The sequence below is a fragment of the Anguilla rostrata genome, chromosome 16 (assembly GCF_018555375.3).
Source record: "Anguilla rostrata isolate EN2019 chromosome 16, ASM1855537v3, whole genome shotgun sequence".
Taxonomy (NCBI): Eukaryota; Metazoa; Chordata; class Actinopteri; order Anguilliformes; family Anguillidae; genus Anguilla; species Anguilla rostrata.
Window position 1 is genome coordinate 27029427 of NC_057948.1, and position 13099 is coordinate 27042525.

The window sequence follows — 13099 nt, forward strand, 5'->3', positions numbered from 1 at the left end:
TTATTTTAGTTTCGTATAAGCAAAATTGTTTCAGGTGCTGTGGGTAGCAGTGTTGCCTCACAGCAAGGTCCTGGGTTTGAATCCTGGCCAGGGCTTTTCTGCGTGCAAGTTCTCCCCCTGGTTTCCTCCCATAGTCTGAAAACATTGGTAGGCTAATTGGGGACTCCAAATAGGCATGAGTGTGAGTGAACGGTGAGTGTATGGTGTGTGCCCCGCAATAGATTGGCGACCTGTCCAGGGTGTATTCCTGCCTCTCGCCCAATGCATGGTGGGATAGGCTCCAGCATCCCCCACAACCTTGGTGTCAATTCCAAGGTATGGTATGAATTCAACTCCAAAAAAGTGAAATATGTAAACATTGACCATTAAAACAATATTTTAATAAATCCTTTAACATGGACAAAATAAAACATGTAAACATTAGAACATAGTTAATGTTAAACATTATCTTCCACAACAGTGTTTTCTTACAAAACAGCTGGTCCCTTTTGGACTGGGCTGAATCCAACAGGCTTGAAGCAGTGCCATTGTGACTACTACTCTGTGCCACTACCACTGCAGGAGCTGAAATTCTGAATTTTAGTCACATTTGATACATACATCAAATTGGATGTGTGAAACAGAGGGAGATTGTGAGATCTATGGAATAATATCCTGACCTCATTGTCACTGACTAGCAGAAATGCTGAGGCCCTACATCCAGTAGTTAGCATTGGGGCATGAAATAGCCTAATGAGGAACAAAGTAAAAACCAAAACACAGGCAGTTCTAAGCCAGTCTTTTTCATGTTATATAATTCGGAATAGTCTACATCTCAATATTTCATTTCATTTTGACATTATAGAGTTACTTATAAAGGAGGAGAAAAAATCTAATTTAAATATATGTTAATTTGAATTTTCAACAGTAAAAAATTAGAAATAATCCATGGAGAATGAAAACTTCCTAAAGGCACTATAATTGTAGAACAACTGTTTACTGCTGTACAGCAAACATGCCATTGTAAATTTACAATGTTGAAAATTTGTAAATCATTTTCTTGGTATATCGGGAGATGACGTGCCAACTACTGGAAGGCAAGAGAGTATCACAGCAACAAATGCAATTATTAGTAAAGTATCCATAATAAATGATTTATAGGAGGGGCCAGGGGGTTTCCTCCCATGGCCTTTATCTTTAAACCACTGAACAACTTCATCTAGGTTGTATTCCTGGGGTTCATATCCTAAGTCTTCCTTGGCTTTTTCTAAGCTGAAGTAGTGTGTTACTCCTGTCTTATAGACCTCAGTGCGTGTGAGCAGAGGCTGGAAGTTATAGATGTGGCCTACAATCCTGTGAACCATCTCGGTGAGAAATGCAAAGAAGTAAATCAGGGAAATGGGCAAGCGCACTTTCGGGAAGGAGTAACCCAGGCCCTCCACGAGCGGCCTGAAGAACTCAAAGTTGTTGACTGGCCTGCCATCCGATATGAAGTAGGCCTTCCCAGCAGCCCGGTGCTGCTTCTCAGGACCCAGGGCTACGGCTGCTAGCTCGTGTGCAGAGACCAGGTTATCCACATGGACAAACTCGACCAGGCTGCTGGCCTCTCCGTACACAAACTTAAAAATCCCCTTCTCGATATAGCCCACGATCCTTGGCAGGTGCCTTTGTTCTCCAGGTCCGTAAATGCCTGCCGGACGCAGTGCGCAGGTTCTTAAGACACCCGACCCATTGTGCAACGAGGCATCGTTAGCCTTCAGCACAGCCATCTCAGCCTGTGACTTGGTCTTGGAGTAGTGGTCAGGGTGGAGGTCAAGTGGCAGGTACGGGAGGCTCTCATCGCCGTTCTTTATCACCTGGCCGCCGAAAACAACGTTAAAGGTGCTCGTGTAGACCAGCCTGGGCACCCCATTCGCTACGCAAGCCGCGATCACGTGCTCCGTCCCCCCAACGTTCACCTCCTCGATCAGACGCCGGTCGAGTTGCTCCCTCCCAGACATGCCGTAGGAGGCGACGTGGAAGACGCAGCCCACTCCTTTTGTCGCCTCCTCCACCTGCGCATACTCACGGATGTCCCCCTTCTTGAACACCATACCTCCAAGCATCACCTGGTCCGGTGGTCGTACATCAAACAGAATGACTCTGGCCCCCTTTCTTTGGAGTGCACATGCAAGGCTATAGACAAGATAAAGAAAACTGCTGTTAGGTATCTGAATCTGCACCAAAACTTAATCCGCACCAATTCAAGCCCAGCAGTGCTGACATAGTTTCCGTGATTTGAATAGAACCAAATTGAAAGTGGCTTTATCATTGAGCAAGTTCGCAGCTAGCTAGTTAGCTGCTAACTTACACTGACGCAGGTTTTGCAATTACACTGGCAAAAATGTTCAAAGTCTTCCATCTCTACCATTAGCCACTAAGGCGATGTGTACTGACCATAGAGCATGTATAGGTACTGACCACTGAACGCTATGATATGGAAAACACATCACTACTTGCTTCTATTGCCAAAGTTGCAGAAACCAATGTGGACCCATTCCTGTGCACCGGTTTTAAAATCAAAGGTTTAATAGTGTTACAATTTGACAGTTTACGAGTACTATTCTGTTTGATTTCAATCACAATTAGCCATATCTTTCATTGTTTCTTCCATCTAAGACATCATCAACAATTTTAGCAACTTTTAGGTGTTATTTTAGGGGTGTTGTTAACAAAAAATATATCCGGGGGGTGGGGGTCTCGATCTCTCCCCCTTGCAATTATTGGACACAAATAATTTGGTTCTCCCCTTTTTCCACACCCACCAGCCAACACTAGTCCAGACCCAGCTGTAAGAATGCACCTGGGTGGCACAGTAAATAAGAACTTGCATTGCTTTAAAAACAACATGACCAGAAATCTGCGCAGCATTTACAGGTCTGGGCAGTGGAACACAATTAAAAGAGCTGTAACCAAAGATCTTACCGGTAGCCAAAATAACCTCCACCACCTGTGATCAGGTATGTGTTAGCCAATGTGCAGTCCTGCTCTTCCATTGATGTATAGAAAGAGGTGTCAGGTGTCACACTACCTAACAGGAAAAGGAAAGTGTTTGTGTAACACAAAACAGGTATTCAGGTAACATTAAAGAATCATATACATTTTAACTGCAGAAGCAATATTTTGAACCACTAGTCAGATCATCAGACAAAAATAGTTATTTCTCATTTAACCTCGGATAGTTCAGTGGCTTTCCTCGTTTGGCAATTTAAATTTGATGTCTATATTGAGTTTATCTTCTTTAAAATATTGGTGCGCCATGCAATAACATAAACCCTCCTTGTTGCATTTCTGTTGATAGGGGAATACACGTTTTAGTGCCTAGTTGGGTCGACGAAGGTACAGATTTCTAAATCATGTCTTCCTTTCAGGTCAGTCATTGGTGTATCGTTAACAGTCATTTTCACCAGGCTAACCGCTGTGTTTGCATTTTTAAGAATAAACGGATAACTTAGTCGGACAGTAAGCAATTTATCGAAGTTACGAACTGACTGAGCCCTCCCACATAAGAAGTATAATAATATAATAACACGAGGAATGGATTTTATTCGAGTATAATATTTCCCGCGACCTACCTTCCCGTAGCAACGGGCGAAGTACAAAATACAGTATTCTGTCTCAATAGTTACTTCCTGTGGAGTAGGCATTGGTATTCTTCAAAAACTTACGATATTTCCGCACATATAGTTCAACAGAAGGTCGTTAAAATACGCACTTAGCGTTCAACTCTTCATCCTTTCAATGGCGGGCAAACTCAAAAGCGACGAAATGAAAGATATATTATTGCGTTTAAACACCATGAACAACTTAAGCGGTACGCTGTTTCAACAATATTCGTAATTGAAATCAGTGTTCATACAAAATGGATTAGCTAATATGTTAATTCGAAACTAAATAGATTTTAAAAATACAAACAATCACTCTTTTGCAGATTCCGCGGTCGCCACACTTGTGCAGAGCCAGAAGGAGTTGAGCAAAGCACTCGAGACGCAAACATATCTCAATAAGGTAGGTTCCTGTCATCGATGTTTTTAACTTAAAAAATTTACAATAGATTTATGAATAGTTGCATGAAAACAGGATAGGCGACAAAATGGGTAAATAACAGGACTGCTTGCTACGGGCTATTGTTTTTTGAATACACATGACGGTATTAATAGCTTTCAAACGAAGTGTTTCTAATGTAATTTTCTGTTCATTACAACAGAGTCTGATGCCCCTATACACAGCACTTGTACCACAAGAAGATCACCTATTACGACCGTGTCCACAAAGCGGAGATTTATAAATCCATATGTTTTATGGAAAATATTTTGTTTGGTCAGCTGTTGGCGTGACAACTTTAGTTCGGTACAGTTGTGAAGATGCTGCGCGGGTTCTGTGAGATATCAATGCTTATTGTGTGATCAGAACTCCATGATGTTGAATATAACCTAAATAAATTCGGTTAGTTCCCCTCGGTAATTGTGTTGCTTTATTTATCTTTGTAGGGTGGGAGGTCAGAGAGGAGTCAGGGGTTCTTTGTACTGTCGCATTTTGTGTTTGGGCACTTTATATATTTTGTGTTTTCTTTGGCCATGTCTCCGGATGAAATTGAAGTCTGTATGGCACTTTTTGTGTCAGTTTGTACCAGCGACCGAGAGAATGAGCAGAATGCAGAAGGAGCCCAAATTTAAACAATTTGTGCAACTAGTCTCCGCTACAGACGAACCTTTATACTATTAGAATGATTTGGAGAATAATCCATCCATCCATTAGCCTATCTATACCTGCTTATCCTGGGCAGGATCAAGGCGTGTGCTGGAGCCTATCCCAGCGTGCATTGGGGCGAGAGGCAGGGATATACCCTCGACAGGCTGCCAATCTATCGCAGGGCGCACACACCATTCACTCACACACTCATACCTATGGACAATTTAGAGTCTCCAATTAGCCTACCTGCATGTCTTTGGATTGTGGGAGGAAACCCACGTGGACATGGGGAGGACATGCAAACTCCACACAGAAAGGCCCAGGTAGGATTAGACTTTTTTTGCTGTGAGGCGACAGTGCTACCCACTATATAATCACAAATTCTAAACATAAATTAACGCTTTAAAGTCATTGGTGCCTGATATCCAAAATGCCCTCATTTCTAAACACAATGATCTTCATCAATTTGAATTAAAGTTGAACTGTTGATTGTAACTGTTACTATACTAATAATGTTATGCCAACTTATCTGTGTGCAGTTTCTCCCTCGTCCTTCTCTAGCCATCTTTTTTACTCATCTCTGTCAAAAGTGAAAAGTTAACGTTTTCATTAACTATCTAAGCTAATGTTAGCTGGGTGAACGTGTGAATGCTGATGCTTGCTAAATGCTAAGTAACATTAATCGAATAAATGTTTATAACTTTGCAGTCTTGGTTAGGGCAGAGGACATGTTCTTGAATAAACAATGCATAACAACAGGCAAATATTACCAATTTTGAAAAACTTAAAATATTTGGTTACTTCGCACATGATTGTCCTCCTAAGTTCAGGCAGGCACTGTCCTCCCTGCTCAGCACGCCTCAGGAGGGAGGGGGGAGGGCGTAGCTCATGCAGCGAAACGAGTCGGCTGTATGTCACTGACATTAAAAAGAAGAAATAAGGCATGCAAAATTTCAAATATATCATTGCTGTCTACAGCCAACTGTCCCAAGAGCATCATGCTTGGCCCTGCGAGAACATTTCAGATGGCTGAGTTGTGCGGTCTCATTTGAGGGCTTTTCTTCAGGCTTGCCTGTAGTCTACCCACATCTCTGTACATGCTGTACTTTGCCTGCACTAATACAATACAGCATAGCGTAGTTGGTGGACTGAAGAGTGAAAGAGGCTCCCTGCACCTGCTGTCCTAAAGTGTTGTATGTTAGGGATGGAGTGGGGACTGCAATTATCCAAAAACAAATTCTGTAACCCTAACTGGCAAATTGCTGATACCTTTGCAGAAAATTAAAACATCAAGTTTAAATATCACATAGGTAAGAGACAACAGTTCCAGACATATTAAAATATAGTGGTCAATTTGGTCTGGTTAAATTATTACAAACTGGTTTGGAAACTATGCTTTGCCTTAGCTGGCAGATCATTTACAATGTTCTGCAGTGATCCTGTGTTAATGGTAAATGAATGCAGTGAGTAATGATTGCAAATGAGAATCACTTGTTTCATCATTTTCACACGAACCATGACATTGAACTGCTGCGATTTGGTTTTTCAGTGTGTGTCACAGTAATTTATGGTTGTTAGTAGCATCAGCAGGTAATGCACAACACATTATGGGATTTCATGGTTAACATGGGATTGTTGGCAACCCTAATTTCATAATACTTATGATACTGATGTCTGCTGCATTAAGGAGAGAAGTATTACCCTTATTCAAGGACCTGTCAGACACCATGAGATACACTTGATAGGTTTTTGTCTGCAAAAAGTGTACAGCACACTCCCACCAGAATGCTCAGTACTGCACTGAAAAGCAGGGAAACACCTAACAACGTACAGGCCATGGTCTATATGCCCGTTTTGCAGGACATCAAGAAGATTATAGCCTACTTGCATGAAAAAACAATAAGACTGATTACATCCATTTGAACTTGAGCTGAGATCCCATTGCTATTGGCTGGTCGAGAACATTCATCCTTTTATGGTAAATGCTCGTAACATGAGGACAAAGTTCAAAATTTAACCAATCCAGGTCCCATTATCTTGTATTACTGCAATATTACAGTTTCATTCAGCAGAGTAGCCTACAAACAGGTGTTGTTTCTCAGCTGGCACATGACTGTGATATCAAAGAGATGTCAAATTATTCTGAAGCAGTTGTGAAAGGCACATCATCTGTAGCATAAACCTAACAAAGAATCCTGATAGCATTTCCAATTCACATAAGATTCAATGTTGTAATGCCCCAACTTTACCATTAAAATTTATTCCAAGAACAGCAATTTGCCAAACGTGTTGGTCTACTGTTTAAAATAGTTATGCTGTAACAAAAATATTGTAAATAAACTTGTAACACATTCTGGGTTCAAAAATCTACTTAAATATGTCTCCAGTGGAAATGGCCTGAGCAGTTCATATAATCATTACACAAACACAACCTTTGGAACAGTTGCAAATGGACACCCAGCCCCACCCCTTACTTTCTCATATATTTTCTAGAACTCGTCTCATTTGTTAGAACAGACCTGTGGAACGTGAAACTGTAAAACTGGTAAGCTTACAAAACTGCTTGAATGCTTGTCTTATACAGTGCCCTCCATACATATAAGCAGAGTGAAATCTGTTATTTTAGCTATATACTGAAAGGATAATTCTGTTTTTTTTTGTTCTTCAATCTGGGTCTTATTTTTGTACTAGCCTATTTTTCGTCATTCATAACGATTCTGATGAAAAAGCTCATGCAGTACAATCAATTTCATTCAATATAATTGATTTTATGTTAATTTGAAGTGTATGGATGTTGAAATGTATCATTATCCCTATTTTTATGTATTCAGACTTTTATACTTTGGTAGCTTATTTCCCATCCTGTGAAATTTTGCGGATGCAAATTCAGAATTCTTCTTTAGTAGGGCAACATGAATCTGGAGGACTACTTTGAGAGGATCGGTTTCAATGGTCCTTTTGAAAAAGCAGATCTGGAAACCCTAAAGGATGTCCACATGCAACATGTCCTCTCAGTCCCTTTTGAGAACCTCAGCGTTCACTGTGGAGAGTGGATCAGTGCTGACCTGGAGCCTGCCTACACTAAGATTGTGAAGAATAATCGCGGGGGGTGGTGTTGTGAAAACAACCAGCTCTTTGCCTGGGCACTGAAAGAGATGGGCTACACCTACACAACCCTGGGGGCAAGAGTGTTCAACTGTCCCAAAAATGAATTTGACCAACCGGAAACTCATTTAATTAACAAGGTCCTCATCGATGGAAAAGCATACATTGCAGACGTGAGCTTTGGGGTTTCGGGTCAAATACACCACCCCATGGAACTTGTCTCAGGGAAAGATCACCCACAGCTCCCTGGCGTCTTCCGCTTTGTGGAGAAAGGTGGAGTGTGGATCTTGGAGAAAAGTGGAAGAAAGCCCTTAATTCCAAACGAGAGCTTTGCCAATTCGAGTCTCATAAACAAGCGCTTGACTGCACCAATATACTCCTTCACTCTAACACCACGGGGCATTGACCACTTCCGGGATGCTATTAAATTCCTTCAGACCTCACCAGAGTCTCTATTCACTAACAAGTCTATCTGCTCCCTGCAGACACCCACTGGATTTAAGGCACTCATTGGCTCGACATATAGCGAGGTTACCTATGACTACCAGGAAGGGGTTGATCTTTATGATATGAAGAATGTAGCTGATGATGAAATAGATGAAATATTAAAGGAAGTATTTTCCCTGTCATTAAAGAATAAACATACTCCCAAAGACACGAAGCCCTTCTACAATCAGTAGTCCAATAACCACATCTGGTTCCAGCAAAATGTACTTGTACTGTTACATATCAACTCTTATTTCAATGGAAGATTAATCATCCACATGGACAGTTCGTGCACAGAGCTTTGTGTGAGATGTACAATCGCTGGAAATCTAAGACAGCCTTCCTGCATTGTGATTTGTGGACGAGGGCACCTGAACGACCAGCGGACCAGATTAAGGACTGTTAGAATATCCATGGTGGGGTGAGGTGGGTGGGAGGAAGATGTGAAGGGTGGGGTAGGGCGCTGGAGAATGGGAAACTTTTTAGGAGAAATCAGAAATAATGTTAAATGACAATTAATCATTCATTAGTTTAGATTAATTATTAGAAAAATAAGTGATTTGTTGATTAATGATTAAGCTTTGTTTGAGCTGAAATATGTCATACTGTTTAGTTATCGATATGTGGCAAGTCACGGTAAGGGAGATCTGCAACAGATAAAGAACCTGTAAAACAGGATTAATTGTAATGAAAGAGAGGAGACGATCCTTTCCTTTTCTCAGGTGTTCTTTATTAATATATAAGCAGAAGACAGGCTCTTCTTACACCAGTCAGTATTTGCCTGCACAGCCTTTGCTGTAATATTGGATTTGTCATTAAAATGAATAAAATAAAAAAGCATTTCATTTATTATTATTTCATTTTCATAGGTCTGACTAATTATTCATCAGTACATGCTTTTCCTGTCAACCCATATCAGAACTGTCTTATTAATTCACATACTTTATATAATTTATTACGAAAAGGGGGGTATTCCTATATACTTAACACCGTGTTCAAACAACACAAACAATGAGGCTAGCCAATATCAAATTATATTGGCACATATATTGTACATCAAAGACACAAGAGTCAAATTAGGGCCCCTTCTTGAACAAGAAAAGAAAGATGGGAAGCAAGCGAGTTTCATTGGCCCATTAGCTTTCATTGATGACACGAGAATCTCAATAGATGCCCTCCCATGAAGCATGCTGACAGTAGAATCTGTTTTCTTTTAACTGTCATAAACGGAGCTTACTCGTGAACGCAGTGGACGATACGGTTATAGATTTAGGCTGCCCCCCAAACATTTCGATATTTAACAAAAGTACCACTAGAGGGCAGTATCTCCTCAGTTATTTCTGTTAAAATGTGACCTTAGCTCCTGTCTATCAATGGAAATGCCTGAAGCGAAAAGGTATCGTTCTCTCTTTGCAATAATGTGATTTAAATTAATGGATGTAATATATTTATAGCGTTTATTTGAGGAAGTGGCTGATACTTCTAAGTTGTTATGTTAAAAGGGCTTGTTATATTTCTTAGTTGTGCACTACTTTGTACTTTCCCAATCGACAACAAGCTTAACGGCGATTTAGCTCTTGTTATTACTACGTGAACTTGAAGGCAGTGCGGTCTATTATTGATACTACCAGGGGCTATTGCTATTTAGTGTTGTTTTTGTTTATGTCTTTGTTCAGTCTTTGTTGTTTCTCACTAAACGTACTGGAGATACGCGACAAAGAAAAGACAAGCGCTCTTTTTATTTTGCCAGACACTTAAAAGGGATGTTTATTTGTTACAGGAAACTCACTTAGGCCTATATCTTAAAGATTATGCTTTTTTGTTTTTAAACTTCAATTCAAAGATCCAGAAAGTGAAAAATATATTTGAAAGCTGGCTACAAAGGGATCTCACTTTACAGGGACTTATCTTGCTCTCTAAAGGACTTGACCCCAAAATATGCAATTCTTCCGACTCACTCTTATTCAGTAAAAACAGGATCGAATATGCAAAAAGAAAAACCATTATTATAAATTAATTCCTTAGGCTTTAACTTTGGTACGCATAATTTTTAAAATCAATTAAACACTGCCTCTCAAATTCTCCCTGGTTTTGCATCCCCATCCTGTAGTTTGAAGAATGTGGCGGCCTCAGTTTCTTTCTTGCCTGTAACTTTAAATGCTCTCAACTACCCATTTAAGTTGAAAATTATTAATAACCAAGCCCATGAATCTTGGAAGATGGCCTTCAAACACAGCTTTCCCCCCACACGTGCATAGTGTGGAGCAATCAACATGTGTTGTATAGAAACAGGTCTTTTTAAAAATAGGGTTTTGTTTTTGTTATAGACTTCATGGATAAAAGTGGTTATCAGCTTACTTACCAGAACATTTAGCTAATTTCTGGGATAAATATCAGTATTGAATCATCAGTGGCATCTCTGTCAACTTACTTAATTTGGTGAAAGCCCCTTTACAATATAGGTGGCTGAAAGGTGTAATCCCCAAACTCTATATTGGTGGTATAGATATCGCTGACAGGAAATTTGATAAAAAACACTTTAGGAGTGTGTGAATCAAGAATCAGGACCCTTCCGTTTATAGAAAATTCTCTGTCCTGAGATTCCTGCTGATAAACCTTGGTATAGTCTTAACAAATGTGCCCTCCCTAATGAGATGAAAAAATACATGTATAAATACTGTACAATTTTTATCCCTGGAACAAAACCCTCCACAAGTTCAACGCTAACAATTTCGAGTTTTATAGCCTGCTAGCAGTTTGCGCTGAACATTTATGCGCAAGTTTCTCACAGTGGCTAAATTTGCACTCTGAGAGATTGGCTCTCCTGGCTCGGCCCTGAATAAAATTAGAGGGAACATTGCTTGCTAAGCTGCAATGCGCTTGGATGATAGTGGGAAGAAGACTCATTATGGTAATAGGGATAATACACTATCATAATATGATAATTAGACCTAATTTGAGAATTTGAATAATTTGCTATGCAAATGAGATCTGGCATAAGGCACTGTCTTTTCTAATTAATATTTAAGCAAATAAGACTTAATCAATTATTAATCTCACATGTGTGATGTGTAAACCTTGAAGTCCTGTGCTCGATACCTAGAGCTTTGTATCAGCATCCTTAAGAGGAGATTAGATGTACACAGATGATATTCACTGTACATCAGTCTTCAATCACTCAAAGATCTTAGAATGTGCACTAATCAGAATTTTTGGCATGAGGCAGGCCTCCTTCTCCTTTTTACTTGTAGTAACCCCATGTAATATATTTGTTGTTCTTTTTCCTGACAGAATGAACAGCTTTGCAGGTTGTGATACAGTATGTCAGACTCACTGGCTTCATGACATACATTGGTTTATTTACTTGCAGCCATAAGCTCTGTACAAATATCCATACTGATCATTCTAGTTAAGAGCTGATGATGAATGCTAGTTTCCCTACCTACCTTTTCCATTGTCTTAAGTGGTTGGATTTGTTACTTAACCATATGTATCCACATTTCCAGCATTTGCATTATAAATGTATTTGCAAATGAAAAGCAGAGCACAGTTAATTAAATTTATGGCAAAAGTGCACAATACTGTGAGTTAATGGGTGACATGATTGCGTCAGTGAGGGCAGAGGTTGACTAAAAAACATACTGGACATACAGGCCTCCTTAAATTCAGTTCAGCACCTTGATTCTAAATTTTTGTAAGTGGTCCAGAAGTGCCTAATTTCCACACATTTTATGATTCTGTTTAATGATCCAATTTAATGTATACCACGGTGTGCCATACCAATTGGGGTTGATTTCTATGAGTTTATGCACTAAATGCTTGGAGAGTTCTTGCATATTACATTTCTTAATTTTCCTTTTCCCCACAAATAGCTTCAAATATTTAATGGGTTAAATACTGTTGTGTAATGCTTGTCAGTTAAATTTTCTAAATCAATCCTGAAATTAGAGCTGAAGAATAATTTAAATTTTCCTATTTTCTATTTTTAGCTAACACTGAAAGTAGTTGTTCACATTTTTCTCAAAAATAATTTGAAATGTTTGTGTTGCAAGGTTGTTTCTCCTCCTAATCTGTACCATAATTTATACCATGTTGATGATGAAAATCTTGATGCCTCTTTTAAAACTGGCTGAGTGAAATCTGTGACCCAATTCGTACCAAAGCAAACTGGCAGCAGTAAGATACTATGTCTGGGGATGGAAGGTCAGTGTGCAAGTTCCTTTACTATCAATAGACTACTGGTGTTGCATTGCAATCCAGCAACACTGATACAAAAACTGATCACAAATCAGCACTCGAATAATCAAAGATGGTTGGCTACTAAAGAGTCTTCTGCTGTTTTTGCTTTCATGAATCACATTTTTAAATAATAATGGATATACTAGATTAAATATGAGATAAGCACTCTACTGTAATGAAACTCACTAGGGTGCCACCAGAGTTGGCAGATTTTCATTATGATGAACAAAATGCTTTGAAAATGACAATGCATATATGAGCATGTTAAGTATGCTAAGTGCTAATGGGTCTTGTTTTATGCTTAACTGTTGAGTTTTTAAATGTAACTAATTTACCCAAGGTGACATTGCTAATGGGACTGAAATGTAGCTTTTGCCCTAGAACAAATGAATGCAGGTGTACACTGAGATCCAGTAAGTGGCATTTAATCTTTTCTACAGTTGCTACACCTATAGCTGAAGCTGAGTGCTGGCATCCTGAAATCATATATTAATCATAAGGCATATGCATCAAGTGCTTACAAGCTATAATCATTTCTTTTTCAATCACCTACATTTGG

General features: G+C 39.5%; 2 protein-coding genes across 4 annotated transcripts; one reads left to right on the plus strand and one right to left on the minus strand.

The window, feature by feature from the left end:
* Positions 1 to 358: 358 nt before the first annotated feature.
* Positions 359 to 4040, minus strand: sdr42e1 (short chain dehydrogenase/reductase family 42E, member 1). Of its 3 annotated transcripts, none has more exons than XM_064312837.1 (3): positions 3594 to 4040; positions 2944 to 3045; positions 359 to 2154 (listed from the first exon to the last, which is right to left on the minus strand). In XM_064312837.1, exons 2-3 carry the CDS (start codon positions 3012 to 3014, stop codon positions 1032 to 1034), a joined length of 1194 nt encoding a protein of 397 aa, XP_064168907.1. In that variant the 5' UTR covers positions 3015 to 3045; positions 3594 to 4040; the 3' UTR covers positions 359 to 1031. The 3 variants fall into 3 exon arrangements, with proteins under 3 accessions (XP_064168907.1, XP_064168906.1, XP_064168908.1); XM_064312836.1 differs by having other exon boundaries at positions 3590 to 4039; XM_064312838.1 differs by lacking the exon at positions 3594 to 4040 and having other exon boundaries at positions 2944 to 3049.
* A 1582-nt stretch (positions 4041 to 5622) lies between these two features.
* On the plus strand, positions 5623 to 9148 carry LOC135241993 (arylamine N-acetyltransferase, pineal gland isozyme NAT-10-like). The gene is made up of 2 exons (XM_064312839.1): positions 5623 to 7255; positions 7614 to 9148. Exon 2 carries the CDS (start codon positions 7623 to 7625, stop codon positions 8493 to 8495), a length of 873 nt encoding a protein of 290 aa, XP_064168909.1. The 5' UTR covers positions 5623 to 7255; positions 7614 to 7622; the 3' UTR covers positions 8496 to 9148.
* Positions 9149 to 13099: the final 3951 nt, after the last annotated feature.

Excerpts from the sequence above, each read along its gene's own strand:
- sdr42e1 (XM_064312837.1), bottom strand. The coding sequence starts at position 3,014 with ATGGAAGAGCAGGACTGCACATTGGCTAACACATACCTGATCACAGGT. Across the intron at positions 2,155-2,943 it reads GGAGGTTATTTTGGCTACCG|CCTTGCATGTGCACTCCAAA; the intron begins GTAAGATCTTTG and ends TCTTGTCTATAG.
- LOC135241993 (XM_064312839.1), top strand. The coding sequence starts at position 7,623 with ATGAATCTGGAGGACTACTTTGAGAGGATCGGTTTCAATGGTCCTTTT.